This window comes from Larus michahellis, chromosome 2, assembly GCF_964199755.1.
Source record: "Larus michahellis chromosome 2, bLarMic1.1, whole genome shotgun sequence".
NCBI classification, from domain to species: Eukaryota; Metazoa; Chordata; class Aves; order Charadriiformes; family Laridae; genus Larus; species Larus michahellis.
The window spans coordinates 93,362,364-93,376,986 of NC_133897.1; the positions used below are offsets into that span (position 1 = coordinate 93,362,364).

General features: G+C 37.6%; 1 protein-coding gene across 1 annotated transcript in view; it reads left to right on the forward strand.

The window, feature by feature from the left end:
* Positions 1–14,623, forward strand: part of ABCA13 (ATP binding cassette subfamily A member 13) — a 202,081-nt gene that overhangs the window by 84,268 nt on the left and 103,190 nt on the right. The window contains exons 23-29 of the mRNA XM_074576273.1: positions 1,175–1,351; positions 3,061–3,361; positions 4,198–4,312; positions 5,497–5,826; positions 7,631–7,700; positions 11,649–11,783; positions 12,744–12,881. Of these exons, the coding sequence (XP_074432374.1) occupies positions 1,175–1,351; positions 3,061–3,361; positions 4,198–4,312; positions 5,497–5,826; positions 7,631–7,700; positions 11,649–11,783; positions 12,744–12,881 (1,266 nt within the window). The remainder of the gene's footprint in view (positions 1–1,174; positions 1,352–3,060; positions 3,362–4,197; positions 4,313–5,496; positions 5,827–7,630; positions 7,701–11,648; positions 11,784–12,743; positions 12,882–14,623) is intronic.

Consider the following 14,623-nt stretch of genomic DNA (forward strand, 5'->3'; position numbering starts at 1 on the left):
GAAAGCTTAACCCTACTATTTGGGCTTAATGTTAGAAATATTCTGTTCTCTCTAGTGCTACAAAAGAAATAGCAGTATAGGTATTTCCTCTGTTGTCCTCCTCAAGGATAGCAGTAAAGAAGACATATAGTATCTATATTTGGACTTGTTTTCTCTCAACCTGTGAATTCACCCTGTCATTGCTTGCCTATGTTCTGAGTTCTACACTATCAGTTCCTCTACTTTTTCGCCTTGTGATCTTTATCCTTTCTCACTGGTAATCATGTCTCTTCTACAGTCTACTCCATATATTTTTCCACTTAATCTGCCTTCCTATTGTAATATTTCCTGTGCTGATGCCGAATAACATCTATGATCCAGGCTTTGTCTGTCATCACCATTATCAAATGAGGTAGTCACCTATCCTTTTTAAAGCCTATATCTTGAAGTGAGTCTTGAAAAATTTAAGTTGGAAACTTATGCTGGATATTTTATGACATTGTTTGTTACCTGAGAAATTCAGATGTTTCCATTAAATTCAGATGAGTTAAGATTGTTTCTAGATCATGCTGTCCTTCTGGTTATTCTCTCAAACACAAGGATCTACATTCTCTGCACTACACTATCTCCACATTCTCTACCAATGGATGAACATCTGAATTCCTCCAAAGGTTCAGTGCTTTTGGAAACCGGGCTTTGGTTGAGGTATACATTCATCCTGGACCCATAGATAAGATCAAAGTCAAAATGGAGGGGTTGTAGGCTTTTTTCAGATGCTTTTTAAATGTAGGGCGCAGTGTCAAGGAGAGAAGAAATGGACAATGCGTTACTAGGTGAAAGAGATGTATCTCTGTTTTAATCGTCAAAGTATAGTAACTCACTTGTATTTGTAAGAGTAGTTATGGAAAGATCAGGAAATGTTAAAAATCCTCCAGCTTCAAAGACATGGTTTCTTTCTAGAACTTTGCAAACAAATTTTTGTTGCTCTGAAATTGAAGGAAAATAATAGCTGAGGACTTGTAAAAGCCACTGTGACGTGAACTGCACTTCCACAGTAAAATTCCTGTGTTTTTAAAACTTCTTCCTTTGTTTTAAATACAGAGGATATTTACTCTTATAGGACGTGCAAGTGAGAACATAGCTTTCTGTTCTGTTCGTTAAAACTAAGGAAGTCCAATTTGTTTCCTGATCTTAGAAACTATGATGAACAAGATGCTTAACAGCTCAGCAAGTAAACAGATTGACCTGTTGTCACAGCTTGTAGTAAATATCTCTTCCTGTGTGTTACTGGACCGTTTCCAGCCTTTTGACTCTGTTGAGAAATTGGAGGAGAAGGCTCATGAACTCATGCAGCAAAATAATTTTTTGGCTAGTAAGTACCTTATTTAAAATGTATATTGACAGAAAGCATCAGACTTTGTAGTTGTCTGTGTCTATTGATTAGGTAGATTAAGCTTACACAGTTTCAAAGTGTGTATTAACCACATATAATACAGGCAAAATAAAGCATTTTTACCTTAGAGGTCTTCCCCAACATTTGAATGCTGTAATATATGCTGTGAAGACTAATTACATTGTGGTTTTATTTGTGGAACTGAAAAATGAATCATTGGAGTCGGTTATTTCTAACAAAATATTGAAAAGAATAGTCATAAATGTTTAAAGTAGAATGAAAACAGCTGAAAAATATATAGTCCTGAGGACCTGAGTTTCCTTTCTAAAAGAGAGCCCCACTTAAGTCTGTATAAGGTGTGCCACAATTCCCCACCCCGTTGTTTTGGTTTGTATGACCTCCCTGGACTCCTGTAAGTACACAACAGAAGACATGTCAAAGCAATTCTAGAGAATGAAACTACTCAGTCTGGAATCCTATATTTGTTCTGTAACCTGCACAGTACTGCTATTTGCAGAATGTGGAAATGACCACCCTCCATCAATATAACACCAACAGTCCATACAATGAGATAAGGAAAATTTCTCAGGAGTATTTCGTAGGGACTGAAATTGTTTGTCCCTTCAAGGGAAGAAACAGACAGATAGGTCTTGTCCCTCAGAAAATCGAATTGCAACGTTCTAGATACATTTTGCTTCCACTTACACAACAAAGGGTAAAATGTTAACATAGACAAGACATTTCTTGGGAATTTTTTGTGTGACCTTATAATCTCTTCATATGCTTAAAGAGGTAAGATGGCATTTTCAGGGACGTAATATGTCCAACACATCAAAATTACATGCTCAGATATAGGTATACATGTGGAATTTTCCTTGTTTTCTTTGTTTGTAGTCTTCAAAGACTTCATAGCCTCATTAAATGTCTTAGTAAATTAAATGTTTGCATAAATGGGAAAATGAGATTGGCCAGTTGAAAAAATAAGCTTTACAGCAGAGTCAAGTATTCTATTGTCTTTTATCTTTTAGAGAGCCAGGTGGTAGGTAAGACATCTCTCCCCTTTCCTAAGGAAAAAAGGTCAACATTTCACATTCATCAAGAGGTCCTAAAAAGTCCGGGTCAGACAGATTAAGCTTTCATCTTTCTTTTTTTTTTTTTTTTTAACACAGAGCTAGAGAAAATAAACCTGCAAATTCTGCTGTGCTAAAGCAGAAGTTTTGTAATTGACTCAGAAATTAAAAATCAGAGTAAATTTTAGTGGGTTGGTACTGTTCACTTTGTCACCTGCCTCCAGGGGTTGTTATCCTTTGATGGACAAATTTTATGGCCGCTGCGTTTACTGTGGAATTGAGATCAATCCCCAAGAAGGGATTAAATCTGAATACAAAGAGAATAAACCACAATTCAAAACCAACCAATTACAGAAGGAATTTTCTCACATAAAAATGGTTGTTGCAAATCCATTTATCATGTGAATAATTTTTTACATTTCACATACATGAATGTAAAAAAAGTAAGTGTCTATAAAACCTACCATTCTTCTGCTGGGGGGTCAAACAACTTTGGAGGCCTGCCCTGACAGGTGAATGTATCCTACTATCATATGATAATTGGCCATGAGTTAGCTATGTGTAAATAGCATAAATCATATAAGGTTGGGTATGAAGCTCCTTTTCTTCTCGTGTCAGGTATCATCTTTGATATGCCAAAGAACAAGACACAAGATTCTAGCAAGCTCCTTCCACGACACATTTCGTACACAATTAGAACCAGTGTTCTCTATAGCATGAGAACAGATTTGATTAAAAACCCAGCATGGAAATCCCACCCCCAGAAGCTGCCAGCTGATGGGTTTAAATACAACCACATCTTTATTCCTCTTCAAGACATGATTGAAAGGGCAATTATTTCAGCACAGACTGGGACAGATACCTCAGGGCCAGCCATTCAAGTGCAAGCCATGCCTTACCCTTGTCATACCAGTGATCTGTAAGTAGACTTTCAGCTTTTTCATTAAATGTATTATCCTTATTAGATTAGTACCAGAGGATGTGGGAAGCTACTAGGTCTTTGTAGTGGGTGAATGTATATCTCAGCACAGGGTTGAAGTGGTATGTCAGATATGAGAATATTATAACGTAGCAAATGTTGTTTAACAGCTGTGACCGCAACACATTATGCAGCTTCTGTCTGGCAAGTGACCCCTTACGAACTGTTTGCAGCTATACTGTGGAGTAGTCTGCTGGACAGACACTGTGTCAACATATTGTGCAACTAACTTAGATTATGCTAAGAAACCCACTTTCCATCCTTAATTGTCCTTTACACAGCCTGTAAATTGGTCCCTGATACGTGTTGAAATGCAGTGTAAGGTTGATGAAACAAAAGAAAAAGTGCGGGATCATTCTTTGTAAAACCGTCAAAACATCCTGACTTATTAGAATTTAAAACTAGTCAGTGGTAATAAATCTGTTAAAATGGAGCAAAAGTTGACTGGCTCATGTTATTCCTTACTGTCCAAATATATTACTTTGCCGTAGACACAAATACGAATTCTGTTTGACTTTGAATGGAGCCCTAAAGAGTGATTACATCAGTTGTATAGTTGACAAATACTAATATAGTAGCATATACCAATACATATATTTAGGTTGTTACATGAAAAACAAGCAATTCTAACCAGAACAAGAATAAATCTTATTGCTCATGTCAGATCTTATTTTGTGCGTACTTTGAGAATAGTCCTAGTATTAACCTATTAACATTCTGCTACAAAATCTTTCACCTTTGTGGCCTAACAACTCTGCATATATGTTCTTTCATAGATTCTTGAACAACACAGGTTTTTTTTTCCCACTTATGATGATGTTAACATGGATGGTTTCAGTTGCTGGTATGGTTCGCAAGCTGGTTTATGAAAGAGAAATTCATCTTGAAGAGGTAAGAGGCAGATTAGCCTCTGAAAATAAAATTTATTTATTAAAGTGTACTGAAATACAAAACTGAAAATTTGAGGTACTTTTATGTACTCATAATACAGCTGAGTTTGCTTTCTCTTGTTTCCTCTGGGCAGAAGGTTCTAGTTCTAGCTGCCAACTCAGATTTACAACATTGTTTGAGCGTCAGTCCTCTTAGTATGCAAATATTTTTTTCTAAGACAAAAAGCAACAAGTAAAAGATCCATAAAAATTGAAGCTCAAAACTGTTGTTTGGAAAAAATCCTTGTGATTAGAGAATGTTTGTTTTTTTCCCCATTAAAAAATTGCTATTTACTGTGTAATTTTCAGAAATGTAAGGTATGATGACAGAAAAAATGAGACAACTATTTGCTTACATCAACAGCTAGTCTTAGAGGTGCTGAGCATATGGAAAGACAGGGGGTTTTATGATACATTTTCTTTTTTTTTAAGAATTATACTGGTCTTTATACTGTTGGAGTCAGCTTTTTTTAATTTGGGAAATTATCTAATTTCTGTAAATTTTGTGTTGTAAGAGGCCTTTTTTTTTTTCCCCAATGCTTTAAAATATCAAATCAACTCAATAAGGTTAATTTTGATCATCTTATGAAAAATGCTTCAGAAGTAGTATTAGCTTGTTTCCAAAAGCATTTTTTTTTTTAAAAAAGAGGGATGCTACTTCATACCTGGCTAAATTATTATTTGCATGCTAATATGTAAAGGTTTACAAACAAATCGATATGCTACTTTGAGTTCAGCAACAGGCTGGGGAAAAACATTTGTTTATACAGTGCTGTAGATATCCTCAGTACTTTTTAGAATATAAAAGGGCAAACTACTCACTGGAGGACCCAGTAATCTGATATCTGGTTCTGTACTGCTAGGCAGAAGACAGTTGCGCCTGTGCACTAGTATTCCTCGTGTTAGTATGTGATAAGCTCAGAGGCAGCCCTGCTCAGAATCGTGTTTCATTGAGTAGAGAGCAGCACAAGGGGTAGCACAAGAAAAGGGAAAAAGATGAGGAATCTAAGGGGAATATTACATTCTTTGGGGAGCTGGTGATGTCTTGGCGGCAAAATGTTTTGCTTTAAAAAAGAAAAAAAAAAAAAGAAAGAAGAAGAAAATTTGTTTCCTAACTTTAACTTTTTTTGCTATGTTGTCTTGCAGTATATGAAGACAATGGGTGTACATCCAGCCATTCATTTCTTTGCTTGGTTTCTGGAGAATGTCATTGTGCTCACAATAAGCAGCTGTGCTCTGTCCATCATTTTAAAAACAAGTGGTATCTTTGCTTACAGCAATGTCTTCCTCATCTTCCTTTTTCTCCTGGATTTTGGAGTTACAGTTATTATGCTAAGCTATTTTTTGGGAGCGTTTTTCAGCAGTGCTGATACAGCAGCTCTGTGTGCCAGTCTTGTGTATATGATCAGTTTTTTACCCTACATAGTTTTGTTGGTCTTGCAGAACCAGTTGAGTTTCACCAACCAGATTATAATGGTAAATATTTATTTTCCTTTTCTAATTTTTCTCCTTCAACCATGCTGTGTTTTTCCAAGGTTTCTGTTTGCTTTTGTGTTTCACTGGAAATAAATCACATTCGTAGATATCCAATTGAGAAAATGTTTTTAATGTACAAAGAAATCAAAAATAATTTTTCAGGGGAATTTTGTAAACCTACAGAAAATATAAGGAAGTTGCATTCCTCATCCTCATGAGTATTCTATGTTTTTGCCTCAAAATACTTGTAATGTTAGTGTACATTCAAGCACACATGATGACATGTCACTCCTGAAAGTCATTATTTATTTGAAGGAAAACTAGTGATTGTTTATGTGTTGAGTACAATTGGGGATTAGATCAGAAATTTGTCTAGTGCTTATTTAGTTATACAGGTATATGAGGTATATGTTTCTTTGGCATCAGCTCTTCCATATCCTTTCCTGTTTTATGTATGCCATAGGCTGTTTTAAGTCTTTGCAGTCTTAACATACTATATCCCTGATTGGGACATCAAATATCACCACCATACAGTGCAAACCGTATTTCACACGTATGACTTCACTCTTTCAAAACATACCAAATCAAGCTGGTGGAATAATTTATACACTATTAAAAATGGACACTTTTTCAGTGTCAATCCATCAGAAAAACTACATCGGTTCTTTGCATTCAAGTAAGCACGGATTTAAGACTGCTGAATTCTGGTGTAAATAGGCACAGTGAATTTTATTTTTTTTCTGTTGCCTTTTTTTACCCTTCTTTGGGTCACAGAGAGGGAAAGTATGCATCAGATAACTTGCACACTTTAAAATCAGTTATTTCAAAATAACTCTTCAGATATCCTGGATTTGCTGAAAATCAGAGTGCAGCAGCCTGTGAAAAGGCAGTAATTTTTTATAAGAAGAGGAGAGGCCATCAAGTGAGATGGTGAAACCTTAGCAATGTAAGAGTCAGGGACTCAGCTGATGGGAATTAGCATGAATTTCTCTGTAAAAAAATGTAATCTATGTCACTAATTATTTTGAATTTTATTCTAAGTAGCAGCCTGTGTCATACTTCTTTCTTCAGACAGCTGGCAGGATATGTTCCTTTTGTGTCAAATATTGCAGAAACCTTATTTAATTGCATTATTTTAAAATAGGAGATAAAATTAACTTCTATTTCAGCTCATTTTCAAACTGCAGAACTTTGTCACTGAATAAGGCCTTCACAAGCTCACCAGTGTTTTTCCATGGATTATCAGGCACACTTCCTTGTTATACTACATGACTAACTTGCTCATTTTCTATTTTGTGCTTTTGTGATACAGCATGACTATGTTGCTTCTTGACAGTCAAATGTTATTTCCTTGTACAAAAAAGCTGTCTCGGGATATAGTACCTAGTGTGTGTGTTCATTCTGCCTCTATCTCTTCTTGAGCTCTGGTCTAACAAAAATGAGGAGGACCACTGTTCTTACTACAGAAAGTATATTCTGTTGCATGATTTTACAGTGTTATACATTAGATGTTTTCAGTCTGTGGTAGATTTATGATGGTCTATAACTTGTTATAAAGTCAAATAATGCTTTCCAATATTAATAACTACATCAGTGGAGCTTTTTAAGGTGGAGCAAATACTACTGCAGTATGTGGGGGGAGTATTGTTAAAACATAAGAGGAAATAATGACCATTAGCTTACGTAAAACAAACATCTATTTATTTTGTTCTTGCTTTTAGTATCACAAATTATTTTATTTCATGGAGCTTGTTAATGATGTGTTATTTGGTGTTCACATCCTGTTTCTCCTCTGGTGTTGTAGTGTCTTCTGTCTACAACTGCCTTTGGGCAAGGAGTATTTTTCATTACATTCTTTGAGGGCCAAGAAATAGGTAAGCTCTCTGGTTAGAAGAAAAGCTTTGTAATTATTTCAGGAATTACAGTTGGAAATGGTTTTCACTTTGTTCTGAGAAAAAAATCTCTAATAATGAGTTAACAGACTAGATCATAGCAGGAGAAAAACCCTTCTAATGTCGCTTGAAAACCAAGTTAAGCTTGGGCCGCTTTCTAGCAGTAAATTAAAGTGGGCTTAGCAGTGCTCTACTTGCAATACAGGTTGGAGGAAAACCTTCACATCCCATTAGATGACAGAATGAGTGTATTCAGCAAATGAAATTGTTCTGGAGACGCAAACCCAAGCTTTATGTTTAGTGAAATTCAGTAGAGCTACATAAGGGTGAGCATCTGACTGAATATCATTTCACTCTGTGAATGTATTACTTCTCTCAGTCCAGTGGAGGAAGCTTTGGCAAGGCATTTAGAGCAGTTTCTTGGAAGTCCTCATTGGTGTCAGTGGCAGCTCTTATGCTTGCTTTCTGGTGAGGATATCAACAGGGAGTTTTGTAGGATCACAAAGTATTTGAGGTTGGAAGGGACCTCTGGAGGTCATCTAGTCCACCCCCATTGCTCAAGCAGGGCCACCTAGAGCCAGTTGCCCAGGATTGTGTCCAGATGGCTTTGGAATATTTCCAAGGTTGGAGACTCCACAGCCTCTCTGGGCAACCTGTGCCAGTGCTCAGTTGCCCTCACAGTGAAAAAGTGTTTCCTGATGTTCATTGGGAACCTCTTGTGTTTCAGTTTGTGCCCACTGCCTCTTGTCCTGTCACTGGGCATCACTGAAAAGAGCCTCAGTCTGTCTTCTTTGCACCCTCCTTTCAGGTATTTATATACATTGATAAGATCCTCCTTGAGACTTCTCTAGCCTGATCAGTCCCAGCTCTCTCAGCCTTTCCTCATAGGAGAGATGCTCCAGTCCCTTAATTATCTCTGTGGTCCTTTGCTGGACTCTCTGCAGTACCTCCATGTTTCTCTTGTACTGGGTAGCCCAGAACTGGACATAATACTGCAGGACTGGTCTCACCAGTGCTGAATAAAGAGGAAGGATCATCTCCCTTGACATCCTGGCAATGCTTTGCCTAAGGCAGCCCAGGATATCATCAGCTTTCTTTGTGGCAAGGGCACATTGCTAGCTCATGTTCAACTTGGTCTCCACCAGGACCTCCAAGTCCTCTTCTGCAAAGTTGCTATCCAGATGGGTGTCCCCCAGTGTATATTGGTACATGGGATTTTTCCTTGACAGGTGCAGGACTTTGCACTTCTTGTTAAACTTCATAAGGTTCCTGTCAGCCTGTTTTGCTAGCCTATTCAGGCCTCTCTGGGTGGCAACTCCTCCCAGTTTTGCGTGATCAACAAACTTGCTGAGGATATTCTCTGCCCCATTATCCAGATCATTAATGACGATGTTAAACAGGATCAGACACAGTATTGGCCCCTGGGGTACACTGCTAGTTACTGGCTTTTAACTAGACTTCATGCCACTGATCACCACACTGTAGGCCTGTCCAGTCAGACAGTTTGTAATCCACCTCACAGTCTTCTCCTCCAGCCCACTTCATTAGCTTCTTTAGGAGGATCTTATGGGAGACAGTGTCAGAAGCCGTGCTGAAGTCTGGGTAGACAAGATCCACTAGTCTCCCCTCATCTACCAGGCCAGTCTTTTCATTGTAGAAGTTTAATCAAGTTGGTCAAGCGTGATTTCCTCTTGGTGAAGCTATGCTGACTACCTCTTACAATATTCTTGTCTGTCATGTGCCTGAAGATGATTTCCAGGATTAGCTGCTTTATCACCTTCCCAGGGTTCGAGATGAGGCTGACCAGCCTGTAGTTCCCTGGGTCCCCCTTCCTAAGGATTGGAGTTATAACTGCTTTTCCTCCAGTCTTCGGGCACTTCTCCCAGTTGCCATGATCAATTAAAGTGGCCTTGCAATGACATCTGCCAGCTCCCTCAGTGCTTTTGTGTGCATCCCATCAGGGTCCATGGATTTATGTATGTGCGGTTTGCATAAGTATTCCCTGAGCTGATCCTCTTCCACAAAAGGTACAATATCCTTCCTCCAGACTTTTCCCTTGGTCTCTGGGACCTGGGATTTCTGGAGACTAGACTTGCTAGTAAAGACCGAGGCAAAGGTGGCATTCAGTACCTCAGCCTTTTCCACATCCTGTGTAACCAGCTCCTCTGTCTCATTGAGCAATGGGCTCACATTTTCCCTAGTCTTCCTTTTGTCACCTGTGTACTTATTGAAGCCCTTCTTGTCTTTGACATCCCTGGCCAGACTCAATTCCATTTTGATTTTAGCTTTTGCAACTTCATCCCTGGATGCTTGAACAATGTTTTTGTGTTCCTCACGGGTTATCTGTCCTTGCTTCCACCCTCTGTATGCTTCCTTTTTGTGTTTGAGTTTTGCCAGGACCTCCTTGTTCATCCGTGCAGGCCTCCTGGCATTTTTACCTGACTTCCTATTCATTGGGTTGGACTACTCTTGAGCTTGACAGATGTGTCTGGGTTCACACATGGATTAGCGTATAACATAATGTGGGTTTGTGAGAATAAGATTGTAGATAAGAAGACCAGTGTAAATTATTCACTCTCAACATAATGCTAAGATGAATATTTAACTATTATACATTGGAAAGTAAGAAAAAAATTACCTTTAATTTGTAAAGTATGTTTTACGTTTCTCCTGTGTGACCATATTTGTACTCAGCCTGAGTAGCAAGCTTGGAGGCAGCTGGTGAAATTCCCACTGAGCTATGGTTCAGGTGCAGAAATGCCTGAGAACACCCTATTATGTTTAAGTGTTAGGAAGAAAAAAATCTTTGGAAACTGGCTAAACGTTCTAACAGGTTGCTACACATTTTAGTGTGGTGATCCCTCCTATCCCCAAGCTAAGAGCTGCCCCCATTGATGCTAAAGCTTTATAAAAGTTAGAAAAGAATGTCTGGGCCCTTGATAAATATCTACAAAGGATATGCATTTATGTATCAAAATATATAAAGGGATGTAATCCCTTTTTTTACTACTACAGCAAGATTGATATTGATGACAGTGGATGTTACAAACCACTAGGCATTGAAAAAGTATCATAATGATACAAAAGTTAGTAAGAGTGGAAGAGACAGTTGCAGAAAATATTACTTAAATTTCCCACCAGACACTTCATCAAAATGACTCATCTTTACTGAAGAAAAGGCAAAATGTGCTTTGTGAAAAAACCGCTTTTCTTGACAATTGTAGAAAAAGAATTGTAGAAACAATGCCATGTGCTGCAAACAAAATAGCATTTTCAGAAAAAAAAAATGCAATGCTCTTTGTAAATCTACAATTTGGTTGCTTTCTTTTCCATTTAGCAATATGGTAGCTTTCTGTAGTACTAGTGTTTTGCACCTTTTTTCTTCCTTTCAGGTCTTCTGCAATGTAATCATTTTATGAAGCAATTATTCAGTGAGTTGGTTGTTCCAGTTTACCTCTGAATACAGACAATGCACAAAACTTGCTGCTCAGTTAGAATTCCCAGATTTAAGTTTTCAGATTTAGCATTATAGAAATGACTTTAAACTTTGTGTAACCCATTTCTTCGTAATATCAGCAGAACGGCATAAAGCCTGATTCATTGGAAGAGGTCAGTGCCACATTTTGTTAGTCGTAGTTCTTTTTCTTTTGCCAAATTAAGGGCCAGCTAACACTTTGTAAACAGCCCTTATACAACAGCTTCTCTGCATTTTCCCAGCAGCAGTGTCACCTGCTGTTCTAAACAGAGGCTTGTAGAAGCATAGCAATTCATTTCTATCCATTAGGATTACTGTTATTAACGATGGTCTTTTTTGTGTCAGTGCTTAAATACCCAGAAGTGTGTGGTGTTGATGTGTTTGTGATCTTTAATGCTGTACTGATTTAGTGGTGACCTTTTAAAAATCTTTATTATTATTACTATTACTGCCAGGAATTCAGTGGAATAATGTGCACCAGTCAATGGCACAAGGAGGACACATGACCTTTGGATGGGTGTGCTGGATGATGTTCTTTGACTCCATTTTATATTCTATGGGTGGCTGGTATTTCAGCAATATTATTCCTGGTAAGATCATGGACTTGTTCTTATTTCATATTTTTGAAGATGTTATTGGATAGAATGGATAGAATTGGCTTTCTCATTGTATGCAACTAAACCAAAAATATATCTCTTTCTGAGTAGAGGTTTTGGTGTGCAAAACTGCCTGATTGCCTTTACGGACTGGCTAAGGAAGTCTTCCTACATACAGAAATATTGAGTAGTGATAACACGCTAGACTAGAATTTGTAACTGGGGATGAAATATCTTCTGATTTGCATATGTCAGCTACTCTGTGTTTGTGTTAAAAATAAAAAATTAAATTTGCCTTGAAAGATAGTAGTGTGGAATATAGAACTCAATTTTACAAACTTTAGCTTAAATTGGCGGCTGCCTTCCAGTGCTGATGAAATGCAACTCCAAATACACAGCATGTATTGTGTGATTTGTAAGTAAAGCCTTGAAAGATCGGGCAATGCCAAAGTCTAGGTTATGCATAGGAGCATATTTTTGCCCTTTCTATTTGTGTGTTACAATAAGTGGGTTTTTTTTGTTGGCTGATTTCTGTAAATCATGCAGATAATAATGGAAGAATAGTGATTGGAGAAATGGATTATTGTTACAATAAAAAATAAGGCTATTTGTCTTGGAAGGCCATTTGGTGTGTTTTCTTTCCTCTAGGTCACAAGATTGTGTTAGGCTGTGCCTATACATGTAAAGTCTATGATTCTGTTACACTTTAAAGCTGATTTGGAGATAGGGTAAAGCACAGCATCACTGAGGATTTATTATTTTATGGCAGGACCTGGTGTTATGGCCAAGTGACTTTTTTCCACTTTATTAAGGTTTGTTAAGTATAGTAAGAGCTTGAGCTAATTAAATGGTCTAACCAGCTCTTTTTAACTAATGATAGAACATTAGTAGTCTACAAAAAAATATGAAATTCCTATAAATTTTACAACAGTTTCTATCATAATTGTCATCTAGGAAAATTTGGATTAAAGAACCGATGGTACTTTCCCTTTACTCTTTCCTACTGGAAGAACCTGTGTGGTGCAGAGAGGAGGAAGAGACGTTATCTGAATTCTAATATGTTTTTCTTCAATGAAAACTTCCAAGAAAAAGGTTTGTAGTCATAATAGAATTTTAATAACAGCTCTTTTTTGAATGGTATGCTGATTTTGATCAATCTGCTTTTATCATTGTGTGGTCCTATATTATGCATTTAGATCTTGTCCCTTTTTCTCCTCCATTATATAGTGTATACTATGAATGTTATATACTTACTGTTAATTGTGCTGTCACCTGTAATGCTTGAATCGTTCAATTAAAGCTATTGTACAAAAATATCTAAGAAAACTCTTTAAAAAAGTAAAACAAATATCTCGGGTTCATTCTGTCCCTGTGTATTGCCTCTTTGCTTTGTTAGGATCTTCTGATCCTTGAATCCTTTCACACTCTTACTGAATCTGAAAAGTGTTGTGCTTTAACTTTCTTTTTTAACTGCAGTTTGATTTCCTTCCTTCTCTTCCTCTGCTGTTTTTATTTGCTTGTGTTTCAGTGGAAACATTAACTTTGTTCATTTTATTTCCTCTATCTCTTTTTTCCCCTCTTTTATAATCACTGCTCTTTCTATCTCTGCTTCTTAGCCTTTTGTTTAAAAAGCTACTGTTATTGTAACTAATTTGCCTCCAGATACTTTCACGGCTCTTCTGTTTCTTTTTTCACTTGCTTAAAATTAAATTAGTGTTTTTAGGGTTTTTTCCCCTCTTCTCAGGTCTCTTTAAGGACTTTCTCATGATTCATGTTTTGTGAATGAAGTATTAAGTCACCCCCACCTATATCCCCTCTTGGACCTTAGAACAGCTTGATGTGTTGTTTTGGGTTTTGGAAGTTACAGTAGCTTGAAAATGATCCAGTTGTCTGTAGAACAGATGAAGAAGCTGAACTCCTCAGCAGTTTTATGTATTGGCATCTCCTAGAGCAGGGCAAACTTCATAATGTCTTGAGGTTCATTTAAACATTTGTGGAAAAACTATCAGTATGTGTTTTGTCTGAGTTTCTGCAATTTGGAACAATTCCTTTTTGAGATGACTGTCTCTGGGCCTCACTTAAAATGAAGATTTTCAACGTTTCCTGTTCGGTTCGCCACATCCTGTGTGGAATGCAAAGAAAAACACTCTCCTCTGCCTGAAAAGTTACTATCATGGTCTCTGGCTCAAACTATCCAAGTGATTGGCCACAACGCTGTGGATCTGTTCATCTCATTTCTCTGCTTAAACATGTATGTCACGTGCTTGGTAGCAAATTGCCTGTGTGAGAATAACGCTGCCATGCCTGCAAAGGAACTTGCTCTTTTGTAAGAATTGGGCGTCATTGTACTGATAATGGGATAAATGCATTCATTGATAATTTGCTTGGAGCAGCAAAAAGTGACTTGCTCCCAGGCAATTTCTGCATTTGTTCCATATAGCCCAGGTAAGGATTGGTTCAGTGGGGGTGGAAAGCCCTTTGGAAATCAAAGGTGTATCGAGGAAGGGCTGGAGTGTAGGCCCTATGAGCTGGAACTATGACTAGAGTAGGGCTGGCAGAGATCTGCGTGCTGAATACCCACTTGGAACTCCTCTTTGGAGAAGTCTTAGGGTGACCAATTTACTGCTTGCAAGTAATTTGAAGCTCTTTCTCTGAATCTTACCTGAGATACATTGTCTGAGGTTCACTCTGAACTTCAAGGTTTTTGTTAAGTTCCAGAATGTACTTGCAAATTTAGGAAGAGAGGAAAAGGCATGAATTAAGTTTGGAGGTGGTTTTAGTCTCCAGACCAAAAGATAGAGAAGTTAACTGGAAGAGAGGTTCATGGGTAGGAG